Here is a 19,785-nt window from a genome sequence, read left to right on the forward strand (position 1 = left end):
AGTGACCCTTATGTAAAACAGAATGAAACACTGCCTGGTCCTCTGCCATCCTCACAATGGTTGTTATCCTTGAGCTCATTGTTTCAGCCTCAATCCATCTCATTGAAGGGCCTTCCTATTTTTCACTGACCCTGTACTTTACGAAACATGTGTCCTTCTCCAGGGACTGATCCCTCCTGATAACAAGTCCAGAGTATGTGAGACGTAATCTCGCCATTCTTGCTTCTAAGGAGCATTCTGGTTGTACTTCTTCCAAACAGATTTGTTCGTTCTCTTGGCAGTCCATGGTATATTCAATATTCTTCACCAAAACCATAATTCAAAAGTATCAGTTCTTCTTTGGTCTTCCTTATCCATTGCCCAGCTTTCACATGCATATGAGGCAACTGAAAATATCATGGCTTGGGTCAGACGCACCTTAGTCCTCAAAGTGACATTGTTGCTTTTGAATCTTTTGCAGCAGATTTGCCCAATGCAATACGCCTTTTGATTTCTTGACTGCTGCTTCCACGGGCGTTGATTGTGGATCCAAGTAAAATGAAATCCTTGACAACTTCAATTTTTTCTCCATTTTTTATGATGTTGCTTACTGGTCCAGTTGTAAGGATTTTTGTTTTCTTTATGTTGAGGTGTAATTCATACTGAAGCCTGTGGTCTTTGATTTTCATCAGTAAGTGCTTCAAGTCATCCTCACTTTCAGCAAGCAAGGTTTGTCATCTGATTAACACAAGTTATTAATGAGTCTTCCTCCAATCCTGATGCCACATTCTTCTTCACATACTCCAGCTTCTAGGATTATTTGCTCAGCATACAGATTGAATAGGTATGGTGAAAGGATACAACCCTGACACACACCTTTCCTGACTTTAAATCACTCAGTATCCCCTTATTCTGTTCAAACGACTGCCTCTTTATCCATGTACAGGTTATAACATTACATATACATACACACACGCACATATATATAATATATATTACATTATATAATATTATAACATTATTCTCCGCAAAAGACTATCTACATCCTTCAATCTTTAAACACCTAAATAGAGAACAAGTACAGGAGAAGGAATTGAGTGATAAATGCCCTGATGATCCTAATAGCATTCTCCTAGAGAAACATCACAGCCGTGAAATAGTTAAGTACCAGGTTTTTTGGGGGGGCGAGGGGTGCTGGCCCACTCTCTGGGTGGCAGGCTTCACAACATCTCTTTTCTCCTGCTAACTTCCTGTTACTCTAAGTGCATGCAGGGATCTGGGCAGTACTCCACAGTCTCCAGGACACTGAGGGCACACAGAAAGACAAACTGGGAATGTATTTCCCCTTTTAGCAAGCTTTTGCCTGGACTAAAGCAAGGGAATGGGACTATATCCAAATAGTGTTGAGTCTCAGTAGCTTTCAGGGCTTCAAACCAGTTCTTTCTGATTCAATAATGGCCAAGGAAATGACGCCGGTACACATCCGAATTTTCAAAATTTGGGTGAATCGGTACCATAATTGGAATGGAAAAAATTACAGCTGAAGCCCTTCTAGAAACTTAATCTCCCTCTTAGAAAACAAGAGCAGCTAACACATTGCATAGCAACGAAATCTCTTGCTGGTTGGATTTTGGGAAGTGTCAGAAATAGCGGTTCCCCACTCAGAGATGGTGGCCAACCATTCTGCTTTGAATGTGTGTTGCTCTTCTCAGTCCTCGCAATAATTCAGTCTCACACATCAAGTTCCTGAAAGGGCTCACTATGCCTCTTCCCAGTCTCCCTTTGCAGGGCTTTGACTTGTAATTTTTCCCGTTCCAGATCACCCAAATTTTAAAACTTCCGGTCTATTCCTGTTCCACTTCATCAGAGATAACTGAATCAATGTGAACTGGTTCAAAGCCCTGGTAGCTTTGCACTCATCCTTCAAATCAGTTAGGAACACCTAAAATTAATACAACACACTATAGTTTACAGAGTGGCTTTCATTTGATTTTTCTACTTGTGAAGTAAGTAGAGCAGAGATTATTAAATCACACTGAGGAGAAAGCCAAGTCTAGAGAGGCAAAATGACTTGCTCAAGGTCACACAACCACTGAATGACAAAGCCAGCATAGAAATTCAGGCTTTTGTGATTCCAACATAAGTTGAAATTATTTCATATGCCACTGGAAGAAACCTACTAGAAAGTTACTGAAGAAAAACTGTTTTTTAATGATTTCTGACTGCTCATATGGGTTTTGCTATGCTAATCACTAACCATTTAAAGGGATCACTTATTCTCCTCTGTAATAGTATTTTAAATGGAACTGTACCTCTTGGGATACAGAATGGCAAAGCCGTGCCCTCCACCAGCTGCACCCTTAAAGAGAATAAGCTGAGCTGGGGATGTAAGAGGGGGACAGCAAAACAATTTTGAATAAAAGCTCAATAAATACTTGTTAACAGCCATGGCAATTATTTTTTAGCCTTCTATATGAAAAAAATATTAATTCTAGAATCTGAAGAAAGGCTTGATTTGCTTTTTTATGACCTTGTTGGCACAACCACATAGTCTAATGCTAGACCAGGGAGCTGAGAAAAACTGGATTCTAGGCCCAGCTTTGATGCCTTCTGTGAGGCTGATCCTAGACAAGTCCCCTACCCTCTTTGGAACTCAAGTTGCCTTACTGGTTAAACAAGAGACGTGGAATCAACAATTCTTTCAGTTCTAAAATTTTGTATCTGAGAAATCTTTTAAACATTTAATTGTCCTAAACCTACTGTTGGAAACCCTGGTGGTGTAGTGGTTAAGTGCTACGGCTGCTAACCAAAGGGCTGGCAGTTCAAATCCGCCAGGCACTCCTTGGAAGCTCTATGGGGCAGTTCTACTCTGTCCTATAGGGTCGCTATGACTGAGTTTGGTTTTTTTATTGTTGTTGTTGTTAAACCTACTGTTACCACTAGAGGGCACTCATACACTTGACTATGTGGCTGAGGTTTCTCCAGTGTCTCAGATCTAACTTACAGGTTCTTTTCCATCCATGGCCTCCATCCATAGCCTTCTGTTAGCTTCAGAAAGGGCTTGCAGAGTGATGGTTCCTGGCCTAAGGGGGAAAAAAAAAGACAAGTTTAAAGCAGAAAACTCACCTGAGAACATGGAGTCTTGTGTTCTAGGTTTCCTCTCTGTCCTGAGAGGTATCACTTAGCAGGCACAGGCATATGGAACTCCAGTTGTTCAAAATCACCTTCACTCAGAATGATAATGGACAACTTACAGAACAACAACTTTGGGAATACTGGGAAATATGGTATCTTGGTGGCCTCATGCCAGGGTCAGGCAAGGAAATAGGAAGGCAGATGCCAGGACATCTCACCACAATGCAGATTTAAACTGGCCTCATTGTGTTTGAGCCAAACTGAGGTTCTCCCTGCTTCCTTCTCTTGGGAGCTGGCAACTCAGTCTGAGCTCAGGAGACGAGCTTGTTTATCACAGGCACATTTATCCATCAGGAAAATGGCTTTGCTCTTTCTACCACTTAAGATGTTTAAGGAACATTTCCAGTTGGAAAGAGTTTAACAACATGCACACTGGCTCAGCCACAGGGAGGAGACCACTTGGCTGACTTAAGAAATTCTTAAGACTAATAATAACTACTAATATTTATTGAATTCTCACTAAGTGTCTAAGTGTCGGTTTCTGTTCTAAGTGGTTTATATGTATTAACTCATTTAATTCCACTCAATAAGCCTATAAACTAGGTATTATGAAAGCATTTGGAGATTCTCGGGTGCTACAGAAAGTCAAATTCAAGGAACAATATCGTTAAGGACAGCAAGACAAAGTGGAAAAAGTACTGGCTTCTAGACCAGGCTCCTCCACTAATTAATTTTATGACAAAAACATGTATAGCATATCAGCAGTAGAGTGCAGTGGTTAGAGACCAAAATGCCTGGATTTGGATCCTGGCTGTACCATCTACTAGCTGTGTAACACTGAATAAGTCGCTTACCTTCTGTCTGCCTCCTTATCTTCTTTTTTGAAATGGGGATAATAACACCCCTTACCTCACGGGACTGTGGTGAGGACTAAAGGAGGTTACTGTATTTTTACGCAAATAATGCCTGCCTTCTACATTTGTTTGCCCGCTGTGCTCTCCCTCCGAAAGGTATTTTCGAAAGTACTCTATGCTAAATTTTTACAGCAACGTGTAAAAAAAAATTGGCATAGCAGTGCTTATGAAAATACCTAGTGGGGGGGTAGACACAGCTGGCAAACAAATGTAGAAGGTGAATGTTGTTTGCATAAAAATACAGTATACACTTAAAAGGCTGAAAATGGTGCCTGTTACCTAGGAGGTACCCAGAAAATGTTAGCAGTTGTTTATTATTATTATTATGGCCTATCAAGCTAGGATGTGCTAAGAGGCTATGGTTTCAAGTGCTTTTAGGAGCACTAAATGAAAAATCTTATCCACTGTTCCTGAAATATGAAAGGGGACTCAAAAAGTCCTTTGCTCTGTGCTCCAGGGAACATGATGACAGGTGTGTGATGCCTGCAGGCATCCTGGCTCTGTTCCCTATATCAGATTGACTTGCCAGGAAAACAGATATCACATCCCTCAAATAACTACATGTGCAGAGAGGCACCTAAGGACCAAGTTATTATTATATTTGATGCTCTATTTCACATGTTTATTCTGCTTATAATAAACAATAGAACAAAATAAAAAGAGCATGGGCTTTAGAGTCCTGCAGACTAGGGTTTGGGCTCAGCCTTGCTGCTTACTATGTGAATTTGTTTGGGCAATTCAGATAAATGTACACCTACTCCTCACTTGGAAACCCTGGTGGTGTAGTGGTTAAGTGCTACGGCGGCTAACCAAAAGATCAGCAGTTCGAATCCACCAGGCACTCCTTGGAAACTCTATGGGTTAGTTCTACTCTGTCCTATAGCATCCCTATGAGTTAGAATTGACTCAACAGCAGCAGGGAGACTTCTAACTTATTGATTATCTTATTATCTGACGTTATGCATTTATGGCAAGAGTATAAAATCTACTATTTTGCGCAGCAATGACGTATATCTGGCAGTAACAAATGCTAAGATGTGAAGTGAGAGTAACGCTGGCTGTGATAGTTAAGGTTATGTGTCAACTTGGCTAGGCCATGACTCTCAGTGGTTTGGCAGTTACGTAATGATGTGATCTGGCAGTTATGTAATGACGTAATTTGGCGGTTATGTAATGATGTAGTCATCCTCTACATTTGCATAATGCTGATTTTTACATAACGACTTGGTCTTTGGGACCTAACCATGTCAATAAGTGAGGAGTGGGTGTATAAGTCTCAGTCTGCTCACCTATAAAATGAGAGCAGTGGAGATTAAATGTGAAAATGTTTTTAAAGTGTCCAATATGTGATAACTAAAATCATAGACACATCAAAACTTTAAATCCTTGGTTCTAGTCTCAGAATTCCTCAGCATTCTGGACTCGAAAAAAACTACATTTAACAATAAACATCAAATTTAGTACCGACCATGAGACATGCATAGCATTAGGTCAAAGAATTACAAAGATTAGTTGGTCTCAGCCGTAATCTCACAGCTAAACTGTAACTGCACTGAAACAATGATAATGTTATTTGCAAGCAGTTTCCAAATTTAAGCTGAAAAGGCATCAGAATATTTTAATTTCTTTTAAGCACTTTAATACTGTAGAGCCAGAGACACTAAAGATTCCTGAGAGGGAAACTACAGTCAAAGGTCATTTACTGTTTACTATCGCAGCCATCTTTGATTGGGGGCATTCATTTTTAACAAAGAAGGTCATATGGATTCACAAACAAATATTCTTAAGGTCAAATAATGATATTCCAATTTTTAAAATGGGGAAAGAGACTAATAGTTATTTATTCCCAAACAAAAAGGAAAGTCCTCATCTCTTAATCTGATCTTTATGATCCCTGTCACCGACAGCTTTTGTCCACATAATATTGTAATTCGCCCTTCAAGTTCCTTTCTAGCAATCTGATCACATTGTTAAAATCTATTTTCTTATTCAGTACCTAGTAATAAAAGTAATAGATTGAAATAAAATCTAGAAACACATTTAATCATTGAATTTTGGATCAACCTCTCAACTACAAAACATGCCTTTCCCCAAAGTAACTCCAAATGCTCCCATTTAAAAATTGAAAGGTTAAGTTTTCCTCCGATAAAACTGCTCAGGTTCAGAAAAAAAAAAAAGAGGGGGTTATGAGAGAGAAACAAATGCAACCAAGTCCAAAATTTTTTAAGCCATAGCTCTAGTATCTGCAGGCTAAACCATTGCCAGTTCACATAAATAGCTATAAAGTATGGGAAGTCTACATCATGCTTGGATCAAGTGGAGTAATAAAGACTCCCCAATACTACCAGTACCCTCTATCCTATCTGCCCTCCCCGCAAAATGTGCACTAATTCACTTGTTCTTTTCTGTTACATTAACAGATAAAAAAGAAAGAGCTTTGCTATTCAAACTTACTTGTAGCATCACCAAACGCTGACCATTTACATATCTGACAGCAAATTTAACCCTAGAAGTGACTTTTTATGCCCAGAGCAGATGAGGCACCCCAACCCCCAAAAAAGAAAAAAAAAAAAAAACCTGTTTCTGTGGAGTCGATTTCGACTCATAGTGACCCTATATGACAGAGTAGAACTGCCCCATGGGGTTCCAAGGCTATAATCTTTATGGAACCAGACTGCTACATCTCTCTCCCACCGAGTGGCTGGTGGGTTTGAACTGCCATCCTTTCAGTTAGCAGCTGAGCATTCTAACCACAGCACCACCGGGGCTCCTCGCAAGTGAGGCAAGGCTGACTAAAACTTGCATAAACAGAATCAGCTTTGGGCCAGGCCTAATAGGGATCCCTGTGAATAGCAGCCAAGAGAGCCAATATAATGATGTCTTGAACAGAATTACTCCTGTTCATCAACAAGGGATGATAAAGGAAAATGAAAGACCTACCCAGGCTCAGCATCTGGCACTTAGGGACACTGCCAATTCACACCAGCCCAGCTTACCTTTCATTAGTTTCTATGTCAAAACAGAACCTCTTGTCGATAGACTCCGTTTTCCTTCTCACACAGTACTTCAGGGTTAAGTCCAAGGGCCCCTGATACAAGAGAAGGAGTAACAGTCAATTTAAAAGAAAAAAAAATGCACAAAAGTTTCTTCTGCCTCCTGTGGTGTTCTCACTGTAACTTGGAAGGCATCTAATCAAGGCAGCAGGAACAATGTGTAGGCTCACTGAGAACCTTGTCCCTTAAAAGGCTACTTCCAGCAAGATGGCAGATGGTTTGTCCCTGCTTCAAAAAGCAATAGCTGAGACCAAGAGAAAATGTTCAGGTAGACAGTGCTCTTTCCCAAATGAGGTAGAATAAATAGGAAGCTCAATATATGTTATCTCAGGGAAGTGAAGCAGAAATGGGCTGCCCAACTGGCATTAGGCATACACAATAAAATTTTCATGAGTTTTCTAGGTTGCAACAGGGTAAGTGGCTTTTTGTAGCCCTCCTTAGAAAGTCAGAGGAAGCTGAGCAAAGAAGCTTCCATTAAAGTGGCAGATGCAGGAAGGAAGACAAACTTTTTTGTTGCCCACCCCCCATCCTTGAGGATAACAGGAATCCCTAAAGCAATCTCTTCTAAGGCAGGGCAGGTGTAGTGGAAACAAGCAAATTTGTATAAGGTGGCATTTGATATTTCATATGTGTAAAATATTTTGGCCCACCTCAGCCTTGTGTGCACTTAACAAGGCCACGGAAACCCACTTTCTCCATAGATTAAAATTCGCCAGTCCCACATTGTTCAGTTTCCCTCTATTATCTCAACAGAGGCAATGTGGGGAAGAGAAGTAACAATTATTCATCATTTACTATGTGTCACATATTATGCTAGGCATTTTTTAAATCAACTTTCTTCACGACAATCCTTGAGGAAAGTGAAGCTCGGAGAGGTAAAATGGTTTGCTCAAAGTCACCCAAGTTGGTATAATGAAGTAGCAATAAACTGTTGTTGTTGGGTGCCATTGAGTCCGTTCCGACTCACAGTAACCCTATAGGACAGAGTAGAACTGCCCCATAAGGTTTCCAAGGAGCAGCTGGTGGATTTGAATTGGCAACCTTTTGGTTTGCAGCAGAGATCTTAACCTCTATGCCATGGGGGCTCCAGCAATAAACTAGGAACCAATAAACTAGGAAGCTTTAAAACCTGGGGTTTTATCTCAGTCAGGAATCCCTGTGTAGTGCAAATGGTTAACGTGCAGCTGCTAACCAAAAGGCTGGAGGTTCAAGTCTACCTAGAGGCACCTCGGAAGAAAGGCATGGCTATCCACCTTAGAAAATCAGCCATTGAAAATCCTATGAAGAGCAGTTCTACTCTGATACACATGGGGTCGGCATGAGTAGGAGTCAACTCAACAGCGACTGATTTGATTTTTGGTTTGTCTCACTTATGTCATTTACAAGTATGTGACCCTGAGCAAATCATTTTCCCTCTCTGAGTCTTAACTTCACAATCTATTAAATGGTTATAATACTTCTAACCCTAAGGTCTCAAACTCAAAAACATTTCTTGAGTGCTAGGTCTCTGTCTGGGCACCATGGTAAGTATTTTCAGATACTATGCCATCCAAGCTGGCCTATATGGCTGATTATTCAATATCTCTCTACTTTTGCTGCTCCTGCGGTATAAAAACTCAATCCGAAATTAATCCTCCAATCTGCCTTACCTACCCCAACACTTGGGATGCTGAGTATTGCATTGCCAGAGTCTTTTAAGAACAGAGTGATTAACAATGTCATATACTTACCCTGCCTCTTTAAACTCTCAACTCCCTCAGCATTGATGGCATCACCACTCAGGGGCTGCCCACCACTCAGCCTCATCTCTAGTCGTTCCCCACCTACTTTATGCCCCAGCAGTATAGAAATACTCTTATTTCTCACGCACACTCTTTTATGACTCCATGACTTTGCACATACTGTTCCTTCTACACAAAATGGATTTCCCTATGTTGACTGGCTAAATTCTTACTTGTTCTACAAAATAGAGCTCAGCGTTCATTTTCTCCACATTCCTCCCTACCAGTACCACCAACTGTCGTCAAGTTGATTTTGACTCATGGTGACTTCATGTGTGTCAGAGTAAAACTATGCACAGGGTTTTCGGTGGTCGATTTTTCAGAAATAGATCACCAGGCCTTTCTCCAGAGGTGTCTCTGAGTGGATTTGAACTGCCAACCTTTCGGTTAGTAGCCAAGCATGTAACCATTTGCACCACCCTAAGCCATATTTTAAGCCATATATTTCCCATTGTGCTTTCTACATTATATTAAAATTTCCTGTTCTCATGACTGATTTCTTCACTGGACTGAGAACTCCTCAAGGACATGGACAGTGTTTTATTCATCATTATAGCTCTAGTACCTAGCATGGAAGAACACACTAAAACTGAGGTGCTTGACATAACTAAAATGGCTGACACGGGTGTGAATTCGACTCCATTTTGTCCTATGCCCCTGCTTTGCTTTTTAGAGTATGTGACCCATGACCACACTCTTAGCCACACCCAGAACATGGAAGGATACAGAAGGAGCCAGCTCAGGAATGCAGGAAACTGTAGCTAAGGTGGAGTACCCCTGCCAATAGAAATTCTTGACAAATGAATTGTACAAGAGCATGTTGAACGTCAACCAATTAAATGCACCCTCATACCCTTCCCAACTCTGTACAAAGTTCTGCAAAACTGAGTATCAAAGACAGGACCTTATGCTCCGTCTTTGGAATGCCATTTTGAACTTTCATTTTGGCACTTCCCGATTTGCAAATCTTTGAATCTGAATAAAATTCTTCTTTTATTTTACAGAAACTGTTTTGTTTTTAACACTAGCAAGTAGGTGGTGCTCAATAAATGTTTAGGAACCAGATTGTCGTCTATGCCATTTTTCAGTTGAGGAAACTCAATAAATGTTTGTGAACCAGATTATCATCTGTGTCACTTTTCAGATAAGGAAACAGACTGAGAAAGATTAAGTAATTTACTCAATACTAAAAAGCTACTAGGCCACAGAACTAGTATTTAAACTGAGTCCTTGAGACTCAAAATGCAGTGCTCTTCCCTCTCACCACAAATGACTTACAGCGGAGGGATGAGGATAATAAAATAGTGTTTCAGAAAATGATCTGTAAGATGAACAGCACAACATAAATGGGATTGACAGGCTAAACTCTGTAGGAAACACTAACAAGCACCACAGACAGAAAGAGGGCCAATTCTTCCATCTTCAAACTGGGCTAATGATATTTCGCATACTTGTTGGCAGAATAAATGAGGCAATGACATAAAGTGCCCCATTCAGTGCCTGGCGCACTACAGGCATTCAATAAGTATTGCTGCTGCTAAGTGCCATCATGTCAATTTTCAACTCAATATTTTTTTTAGTGACCCCATGTGACATAGTAGAACTGCCCAAAAGGATTTTCTTGGCTGTATCTTTATGGGAGCAGATTACCAGGTCTTTCTCCCTACAGCGGCTAAGTGGATTAAAACTGCTGACCTTCCGGTTGGCAGCCAAGTGCTTTACTGTTGAGACATCAGAGCTCTTTATTCAATAAATAGTGGCTTTTTATGGTGTTCTGGCTCAGTTCCTAGTACTAGTTTGTGTTTTAGAAACATATATGATAAAAATAAATGATTCTTTCACCATACTTATTCAATCTGTGCTGAGAAAATAATCCGAGAAGCTGGACTATATGAAGAAGGACAGGGCATCAGGATAGGAGGAAGGCTCATTAACAACCTGTGATATGCAGATGACAAAAACTTCCTTGCTGAAAGTGAAGAAGACTTGAAGCACTTTGTGATGAAGACCGAAGTATGGATTACATCTCAACATAAAGAAAACAAAAATCCTCACAACTGGAGCAATAAGCAACATCATGATAAATGGAGAAAAGACTGAAGTTGTCAAGGATTTCATTTTATTTGCATCCACAATCAGTGCTCGTGGACGCAGCAGTCAAGAAATCAAACAACACATTGCATTGGGCACATATGCTGCAAAAGATCTCTTTAAAGTGTTAAAAAGCAAAGATATCACTTTGAGGACTAAAGTGAACCTGGCCCAAGCCATGGTATTTTCAATCGCCTCATATGCAAGCAAAAGCTGGACAATGAATAAGGAAGACTGAAGAATTGACAACTTTGAATTAATGGTGCTGGTGAAGAATACTGAATATACCATGGACTGTGAGATGAACAAACAAATCTGTCTTGGAAGAAGTACAGCCAGAACACTCCTTAGAAGTGAGGATGGCAAGACCACGTCTCACATACTTTGGACATGTCATCAGGAGGGACCAATCTCTGGAGAAGGACATCATGTTTGGTGAAGTACAGCATCAATGAAAAAGAGGAAGACCCTCAACAAGATGGATTGACACAGTGGCTGCAACAATGGGATCAAGTATAACAATGATTGTGAGGATGGGCAGGACCCAGCAGTGTTGCATTCTGATGTACATAGGGTTGCTATGAGTCAGAACCAACTCGATGGTGCCTTACAACACAACATAATCATAGCACCATAAAAGCCACTAGTGCTATTATTATTATAGTATCATTTACTGTTTATATTTCTAAAACACAAACTTGTACTAGGAACTGAATCAGAGAACTGACAAGAAGAAATCACTTCCAAATCTAATTTCGGTAAATTCAAGTACCTACTTCCACCTTCCCCCTCTCTTAAATATGGAACCAAGTTCATCTTTTCATTCCATAAGGAATCCCATATCAAAACTGCTTAGGCTGATGATATTGTAGTTTTGCAAGCAGCCACTCAAGGAAAAGGGAAGAGGGAAAGAAAAGGTGGGATTGTTCTCATCTGCTAAACCAAAAACCAAACTCATTGCCAAGTCCATTCTAACTCATTATGACACTACAGGACAGAGGTGAACTACCCCATAGGGTTTCCAAGGAGCAGCTGGGTGGATTCAAACTGCCAACCTATAGGTTAGCAGCCTGAGCTCTTAACAACTGTGCCACCAATGGTCCCTCGTCTGCTAGGAGGATACGAAAGTAGTGCCTGTTGCCTCGTCTTGGGCTTTGCAGTGAGCAGCTCTAAGCAAGAGAAAAAGAGCCTAAATGTGCTTACTGCCTGAGAAATTAGTTTTAAAGTCTGGGATTTGGGCAATAATTTGTATGGAAAATAAGAGGAAGAGACTGAAGGCCAGTGCTGTTTATAAACACTTGCCAGTCATATAAGTCAGCTACGTTCTTACTGAACTGGAACAAATTCTGGGTTGCAGCACAAGATGAATTTTTTGGCACCGTAGTGAAAAGTACTTTGGTAACTGACAGACTAGAAACTTAGGAAAGTTTTGGAGTCTTGAAAGAGTAACAGGCCCCGTTTAGTGTATTTCACTAGAGGTGCATCCCATCTACAACCCACACTCAAGGCAGAGTGGCAAATACTGTGGTTAAAGAAAAAAAAAGTTTTCAACAGCCTGCCACCAAAAACCTCAGGCCTCTCTAATTTCATATGAACAAGCCATACAAGAGACATCTCCCACGGAAAGTACCAAAAATGGAGGGAAATTCTCCAAATTTCTGCCTACTTACATTAGGCCTTCAAACGAAACAACTACTTTCAAACTAAGAAGTGCACCTTGAAGTGCTATCAACAAACAATTCATAGAGTGGAAATACTTAAAAATCATGCCTTGCAACCCCGTCTGAGAGCCAGTTAAAGGAGAAAGAGACACATTTAACTACTTTAGAATATGAACAGTCTGTCTGACAACCAGTTTTTAGCTTAAGAAGCCTCTATATGTATATGTAGAGGAACAGGATTGTCCTGGTGAGTAAGCTATCTTCTCAGTGTGTTACAATTATCTTGCCATTTGGGGGAGTGCGGGAGGTTTGGAGGGCAGAAAAGAGGTATTAACTGCTTAAAGGTATTTGAGTATTACATGCAATGTGGGGTATAGGTGATTTTAACTTCAGGTAATAGATGTATGCCTTTAAAATGAATTTTTGGAAACTGAATCATATTTTCAATTCTTCCTACTTAGAGAAATCCTAAAGTAGAGTCATCTTAAAAGCAAATAAAACTGTCCTCCTCCAATTCATCCATATTTTTGCACACAGTCTTTGCACAACACAACAGGTACTTATAGTAATTTAATAAGTAGTCTGAAAGAGCACAGACACTTTTAGAAGTCCTCATATAATTGACAGGGAGATTTTTCACTAAGCTAAGTCATATCTAGCCCAATGCAAACTTACAGCAAGGAGAACATATAAGTCATCGCTTCATTGACAGTGATGGACTTGATTATTTGACACTAAGACAACATATATTATTTTCTAAGATACAGCCACACGCAAGAACTGACCTGCTTAGCACCTGGCTTCTGCTCCATAGGAATCATGGTGAGCGTCTTGGTCTCTTTCTCATACTGGCAGTAGTATTTCATCCAGGATATCCCCAAAGCCCCTACAAAGACAGGTAGAAGTGTGCTCACAGAATAAAAATTTTTGGCTGTGTGGTCAGTCCACCCCTAAGATGGAAGCTTTGAATAGCTTGCTCTTCAGTCATCCTCCAAATCCAGCCCTGCCCTTCCCCTAAGCCTCAGCCCTACATAGCCCCCTGCCTACTGCACATATGAAGATGCTAACTTTTATCATGGCCACAATGCTGTCCATATCTGCTCTGTCTTACTGAGGGTATGAAGGCATTGGGTCGAAGCTGAAAAAGTAAAATCAAATAGCACATAAGGGTTTGTATAATGTTACTTAGGAGATAAGAAAGCTTGAATTCTCTGAAATAGTCAGTGACTGGATGAGTTAACCCATTTTTCTTGGTTAGCAATGAACAACAAATACTAGCATGCCATACCCATTGAAATCATGGATAATCATGAAGTGCTCTAAGAGCAGCCATGTGATCCTGATGCAGTGGAAAGTACCACTATACCTATAGTGGTAGGGGCATGTGGTTTTTGGCATCTCACAAACCTGAGTTTAAGCTTAAGACTGTCACTTGTTAGTTGAGTGACTTTCAATTGGTGATCTGCCTTCTATGAGACTTAGTGGCCTCGTGTGTAAAATGGATATGATAAGGCAGTTTAAAAAATTAAATGAGACAGTGAACTTTAAGCACTTAGCATCATGTCTAGCACATACTAGGTATTTGGCTATCTCCTTTCTCCTACATCCATTACGACCTAGTCCCCATTTTGAATTTCAGAGAAGTTCTTATCACCTCAGAGCTAAGACAAATCCTTGGCCTCCCCCCCGCCAATTTATCCTTCCTTTTTTGATATTTTATTTTTTTTTGTTGTTGAAAATATACACAGCAGAACATACACCAATTCAACAGTTTCTACATGCAAAGTTCAGTGACACTGATTACATTCTTCAAATTGTGCAACCTTTCTCACCCTTCTCTTCTGAGTTGTTCTTCCCCAATTAACATAAATTCATGGCTGCCTAAGGTTCCTATCTCATCTTTCGAGTTGCTGTTGTCAGTCTGTTCTACCTCCTAGTTCAGTGAGTTATGCATACGGTCTTAAAACCTTTCAAGCAGCTATCCAAGGCACAACTGGTCTCTATTTGCTTGGAACAACAGAGGAAGAAGGGAGAGTAAGGAATAGGAAATTGAATGTGTGGCTAATTGTTTCCATGAACAACTGCTTCCTTTGTCATGAGACCAAAGGAGCTGGATGGTGCCTGGACACCATTACTGAACATTTTGATCAATGATTCTATAGTAGAATCCTGATCGAAAGGTGAAAAACAGAACAGAATTTCAAATACTCATGGAATTCAGACTTTCTGAAGCCATAGAGGCTAAATGAAGCCATAGAGGCTAAATGAACCCCCAAAACTACTACACTGCATCTTTAATCCTTAAACCAAAAATATCCCCTGAAGTCTTCTTACAACCAAACACTACTTTAGCTTAACTGGTAAAGAATGTCTGCCTTAAGAATTATGCTCTTTTAAGATCTATCTTATGGGATCTCCTTCCTTTTTATTTTTACTATTCCTAGCATATTCTCCAAAGAGTTGTAGCTGTCAGGAGTCCGTGAGCAACATGGATGCCTGGAGTTCAAAAAGGCTAAGTGGCAGTAAGTACCAGACTACTGAAACTCAGTGGGTAACCCTGTATTCCCACATACATTTTTCTTGCGTATAGAGATAGCCTTCAATGGTGGGCTGTCCTGGTAGTTTGCATGTTTGGGGAGCTTCTTTCATCCTTCTCTTAAGTTCTCCCATCTCTTCCCGGGTACTGGAGAAATGATTTCTTGTCTGCCAAGACATTATCATCGTAATCATGATCATCATAAATAACATCAAGCATAAGTGTTTATTGGTCAGAGAGCCAGTATAGAGCTTTCTCTGCTTACATCATGACTAAAATATAGCAAAAAACAAATGGTGAATGATATCAGGACTGTAAAACAATTTTATAAAGATTAATGGTATAAAAAGATGGGAATATAAACAACACCATACACATAAAACCATGACTAGAAGACTTTTTTTAACAGAGAATTACTTAAGGCTCCAATAAATAAGAGAGCTAGAATTCCAAGGGCCAGAGTAAACTCTGCTTTGCAAAAAGGGGGGCTGTAGAGAAGGTTCCCAGAGATAACATTCTCATGGTAACTTCTAAGTTCTGCCTCAAGTATAGCTACTGCTTACATGACCCTGAACCAAATCCTGGTTGTTAGGATAAAATATATGAGAGGATGCTCTTATCAAATATTTTGAATATAACCCAATAGAGAAGTTAAGCTTTCATAGTCATGAATAAAAAAAGTTAATGGTAAGAAAAAATTTATTAACAACTACACAACTGAAACACAATGGCAAGACACAGTTGAAATGTTGGTATGAGAATCACTTCTTAGTGTTCAATCTCAAAGCTGTAACATGATGTCAGTGAAAAGGGTGATCTGGGCTGCCTTGTCTGGTTGGGACCACTCTATAGATCTATGATACTATAAATGAGTCAGCCATATATATATATATATATATATATATATATATATATATATATACACATAGCTGTTTTTAAACTTGTACTTGCCAAGTTATAGTTGGAGGAATTTCAAATGATTGATTTGGATGTGAAAGAATTCACAGAGGAGGTAGGGCCAAGACAGCGGAGTAGTCAGATACTTCCAGTGGTCCCTCTTACAACAAAGACACAAAAAAACAAGTGAATCAATTACACATAACAACCTAGGAGCCCTGATCATCAAAGGCAAAGTTGAGGAATTGGACTGAGTGGAAGAGGGAAGGAGAGATGGTTCAGAAGCAGCGAGGAGTTGCCAGACATGACCTGGTGGGAACCAGCACTCTGCAGGCCGGATCAGCTGCCATGCGCGGTAAGGCAAGCAGTAGCATTCGGGATGCGATTTCCACATTGGGAGAGACCGAAAGGCAGAGAGTCCGCTCAACCCTCCAGAACCAGCGAGAAGCAGCCTTCAATCAGCAAAAGATAATTATATGCATATAATCTACCACACGGATCAAAAAACATCCTATTTGAGAAGAACCTCTCCCCCGTTTACCTGCTACCTCCCCACTCTGCACCAGTCCTGGGGCTGCTTAAGTAACTGCCACTTCCCCTGGGCTGGAAGTAGGGCCCATCAAGCATCCTGAGCCATTCTCCCAGCCTGGGAAAGGGAACAAATTAACAGAAAAAATAATCAGCCAGCTCCCATAAGCCAGGAACTTGGCGCAGGTACAGTTCCTTTGCCTGGTCACAGTCATAAGTCATCCACAGATATTGAATGCCTCTCAGCCCTGCATAGACCTGCATAAGACCTCATTAGCACAGTAAAACAGGGTATATGCCTAAAGCCTAATGTCACTGTATCAGCTATATGGTGCAGTGGCAGGTTCCTGGCATTTGACACTGCTCTGCCCATTAAGCAGGGTCCTCACCTACCCACATCAGGGGCCTGAGGACTGGTGACTCCACTCATACCACCTACACACCTGCAGAAGGGGTACAAGAATAAGTGGTGTCTCCCAATCTTAACACCTAACAGCACTAGGTACTCCTAGTCCAGCTGCAAAACCCACCCACCTACGCATTCTAGGTAACAGGTACATGCTTTCCTCCAAGACACTCAGGGGTAGCTGTCAGCACCCTGCCTTCCTCAGAGCTTGACCCCCTACTACACCCAGATACCTGTGACTACTCCAATCACCCCTGCCCGTCTAGGACTGTAGGTAAGAGCTTACATCACATACTTGGTGGCCGACTATCTGGACACCTGAGCAGAATCCATAAAAGGAAAGTAAACAGACTCCTCAGCTTGCACACATAGTAACAAATCTAACCACCCGCCAACAAGAATTTAGAGCTTCAAAGGTGCCAATATTCAAACTACCTCACACGAGCAGCCTATTTGGACATATCAAAACAAAACAAGAAGCTAGGACACAGTAAGCAAACATAAAATAAATAAAAAATAAATACAATAAAATATTGATGGCTCAGAGACAACACTCTATATCAAATCACATAAAGAGGCAGACCATGATGGCTTCAGCAAGCCACCAAAACTAAGAACCAAAAAACTTCCCGGAGGAAGAGAAGGTCTTAGAATTACCAGGAGTAGAATTCAAAAGATTAATGTACAGAGCTTTTCAAGAGATCAGGAAAGAAATCATGCAAAACACAGAGCAGGCCAAGGAACACACAAAGGAATAGAGGAAGCGAAGAAGATTATAGAAGAGCACAATGACAAATTTAACAGGCTTCACGAATCCATAAAGAGACATCAAACAGAAATCCAGATGATTAAAAATAAAATTTCAGAATTAGACCAATCAATAGAAAGTCATAGGAGCAGAAGTGAGGCAATGGAAGTCAGGATTACTGAGATTGAAGATGAAGCACTTCATACCAACATTTCTGAGGAAAAATCAGATAAAAGAATTTTTAAAAAATGAAGAAACCCTAAGAATTATGTGCAGTTCTATCAAGAGGAATAACCTACGAGTGATTTGAGTACCTAAACGGGGGTGGGGTGGGGGTGGATAACAGAAAATACAGGGAGAATTGGTGAAGATCTGTTGCCAGAAAACATCCCTGATATTGTGAAAGATGAGAAGATATCTATCCAATATGCTCATCAAACCCCACACATGGTAGATCCCAAAAGAAAGTCATCAAGAAATATTATAATCAAACTTGCCAAAACCGAAAATAGAGAATTTTAGGAGTGGCTAGGGATAAACAAAAGTCATCTACAAAGGAGAGTAAGGGAGACTTAGCTCAGACTACTCAGCAGAAACCATGCAGGCAAGAAGGCAATGAGATGACATATATAAAGCCTAGAAGGAAAAAAAAATTGCCAGCCAAGAATTATATGTCCAGCAAAACTGTCTCTCAAATATGATGGCAAAATTATGGCACTTCCAGATAAAAATAAGTTTAGGAAATTTATAAAAACCAAACCAAAATTATAAGAAACACTAAAGGGAGTCCTGGGGTTAGAAAATCAATAACATCAGATAACAAGCCAAGATTAGATCACAGGACAGAGCAACCAGATATAAACCCATAAAGGGAAATCACAAAAATAAATCAAAGCTAAAACACTGAACACAGGGAAACACAGATGTCAATATGTAAAAGATGACATTACAACAAAAAAGAAGGACTAAAAAAATGTAGTCATAGATCTTTCATATGGAAAGGATCTCAAGGCAATATAAAGAAATAAAAGATTGGTTTAAACTTAGAAACATAGGGGTAAAGGGGTAAATATTAAGGTAACCAAAAAGGAAACAAACACTCCTACACATCAATATAAGAAAAACATAAAGACTCAGCAAATACAAAATCATCAACAAGGGAAAAGATGAAAAGGAAATACATAAAAACGGTTCATCACAGAAAATTAAGTAAAATAAAGAAACTGTAAACAACACAAAAAAAAATACATCAAAATCACAGCAATAAACTCATACCTATCAATAATTATGCTGAATGTAAATGGGCTAAATTCACCAATAAGGAGACAGAGAGTGGCAGGACAGATTAAAAAACATGATCCATCTACATGCTGCCTACAAGAGACACACCTTAGACTTAAACACACAAACCAAAACTCAAAGGATGGAAAAAATGTATGTCTAGCAAACAAAAATCAAAAAAGAGGAGTGGAAATATTAATATCTAACAAAATGCTTCAAAGTAAAATACACCACAAAGGATAAGGAAGGAGGAGGAGGCGGAGCCAAGATGGCAGAACACACAGACACTTCTGGCGAGCCCTCTTACAACAAAGACCTGAAAAACCAAGTGAAAAAAGTATATTTATGACAAGCTAGGAGCCCTGACCATCAAAGGCAAGCTTAGAAAACAAACTGAGGGGCAGGGAGAGGAAGAGACCATTCAGAAGTGGAGAGGTGTTACTGGACCTGAATCTCGGGGAGCCCTCCGGCACCACTCCCAGAGCCGCAGCAGGTTGCTACTAGCGTTCGTCTGCAGTTTCCTCAGGCAGAAGGGGCCAGCCACACAGCCTACTCACACCTCCGGAACTAGAGAAGAATGGCACTCTTGGCAAAAGCTAAGTACTTGAGTATATTTTGCCGCACCCCCACCCAGCTCCCAAGCCGGCTTTAGCAGATGATTTCCCTAGGCCTGAGGTAGGCCCTGTTGAGCGCATAGAGCCATCCTCCTGGCATTGCAGAAGGAATAACTTTGCAATTGGGGAAAAGATAATTTGCTAGCTCCACTAACTGGGGA

At 40.4% G+C, this 19,785-nt stretch overlaps 1 protein-coding gene across 2 annotated transcripts in view; it reads right to left on the minus strand.

Annotated features, from left to right (window-relative positions):
- The window catches only part of OPHN1 (oligophrenin 1), a 558,532-nt gene that overhangs the window by 224,330 nt on the left and 314,417 nt on the right, over positions 1-19,785 (minus strand). For both annotated transcript variants that reach the window (XM_064278400.1, XM_064278398.1), the window contains exons 9-12: positions 15,188-15,317; positions 13,400-13,500; positions 7,025-7,116; positions 2,984-3,062 (exon numbers count right to left, since the gene is read on the minus strand). In XM_064278400.1, the coding sequence (XP_064134470.1) occupies positions 2,984-3,062; positions 7,025-7,116; positions 13,400-13,500; positions 15,188-15,317 (402 nt within the window). The remainder of the gene's footprint in view (positions 1-2,983; positions 3,063-7,024; positions 7,117-13,399; positions 13,501-15,187; positions 15,318-19,785) is intronic.

Source organism: Loxodonta africana, chromosome X (assembly GCF_030014295.1).
Source record: "Loxodonta africana isolate mLoxAfr1 chromosome X, mLoxAfr1.hap2, whole genome shotgun sequence".
Taxonomy (NCBI): domain Eukaryota; kingdom Metazoa; phylum Chordata; class Mammalia; order Proboscidea; family Elephantidae; genus Loxodonta; species Loxodonta africana.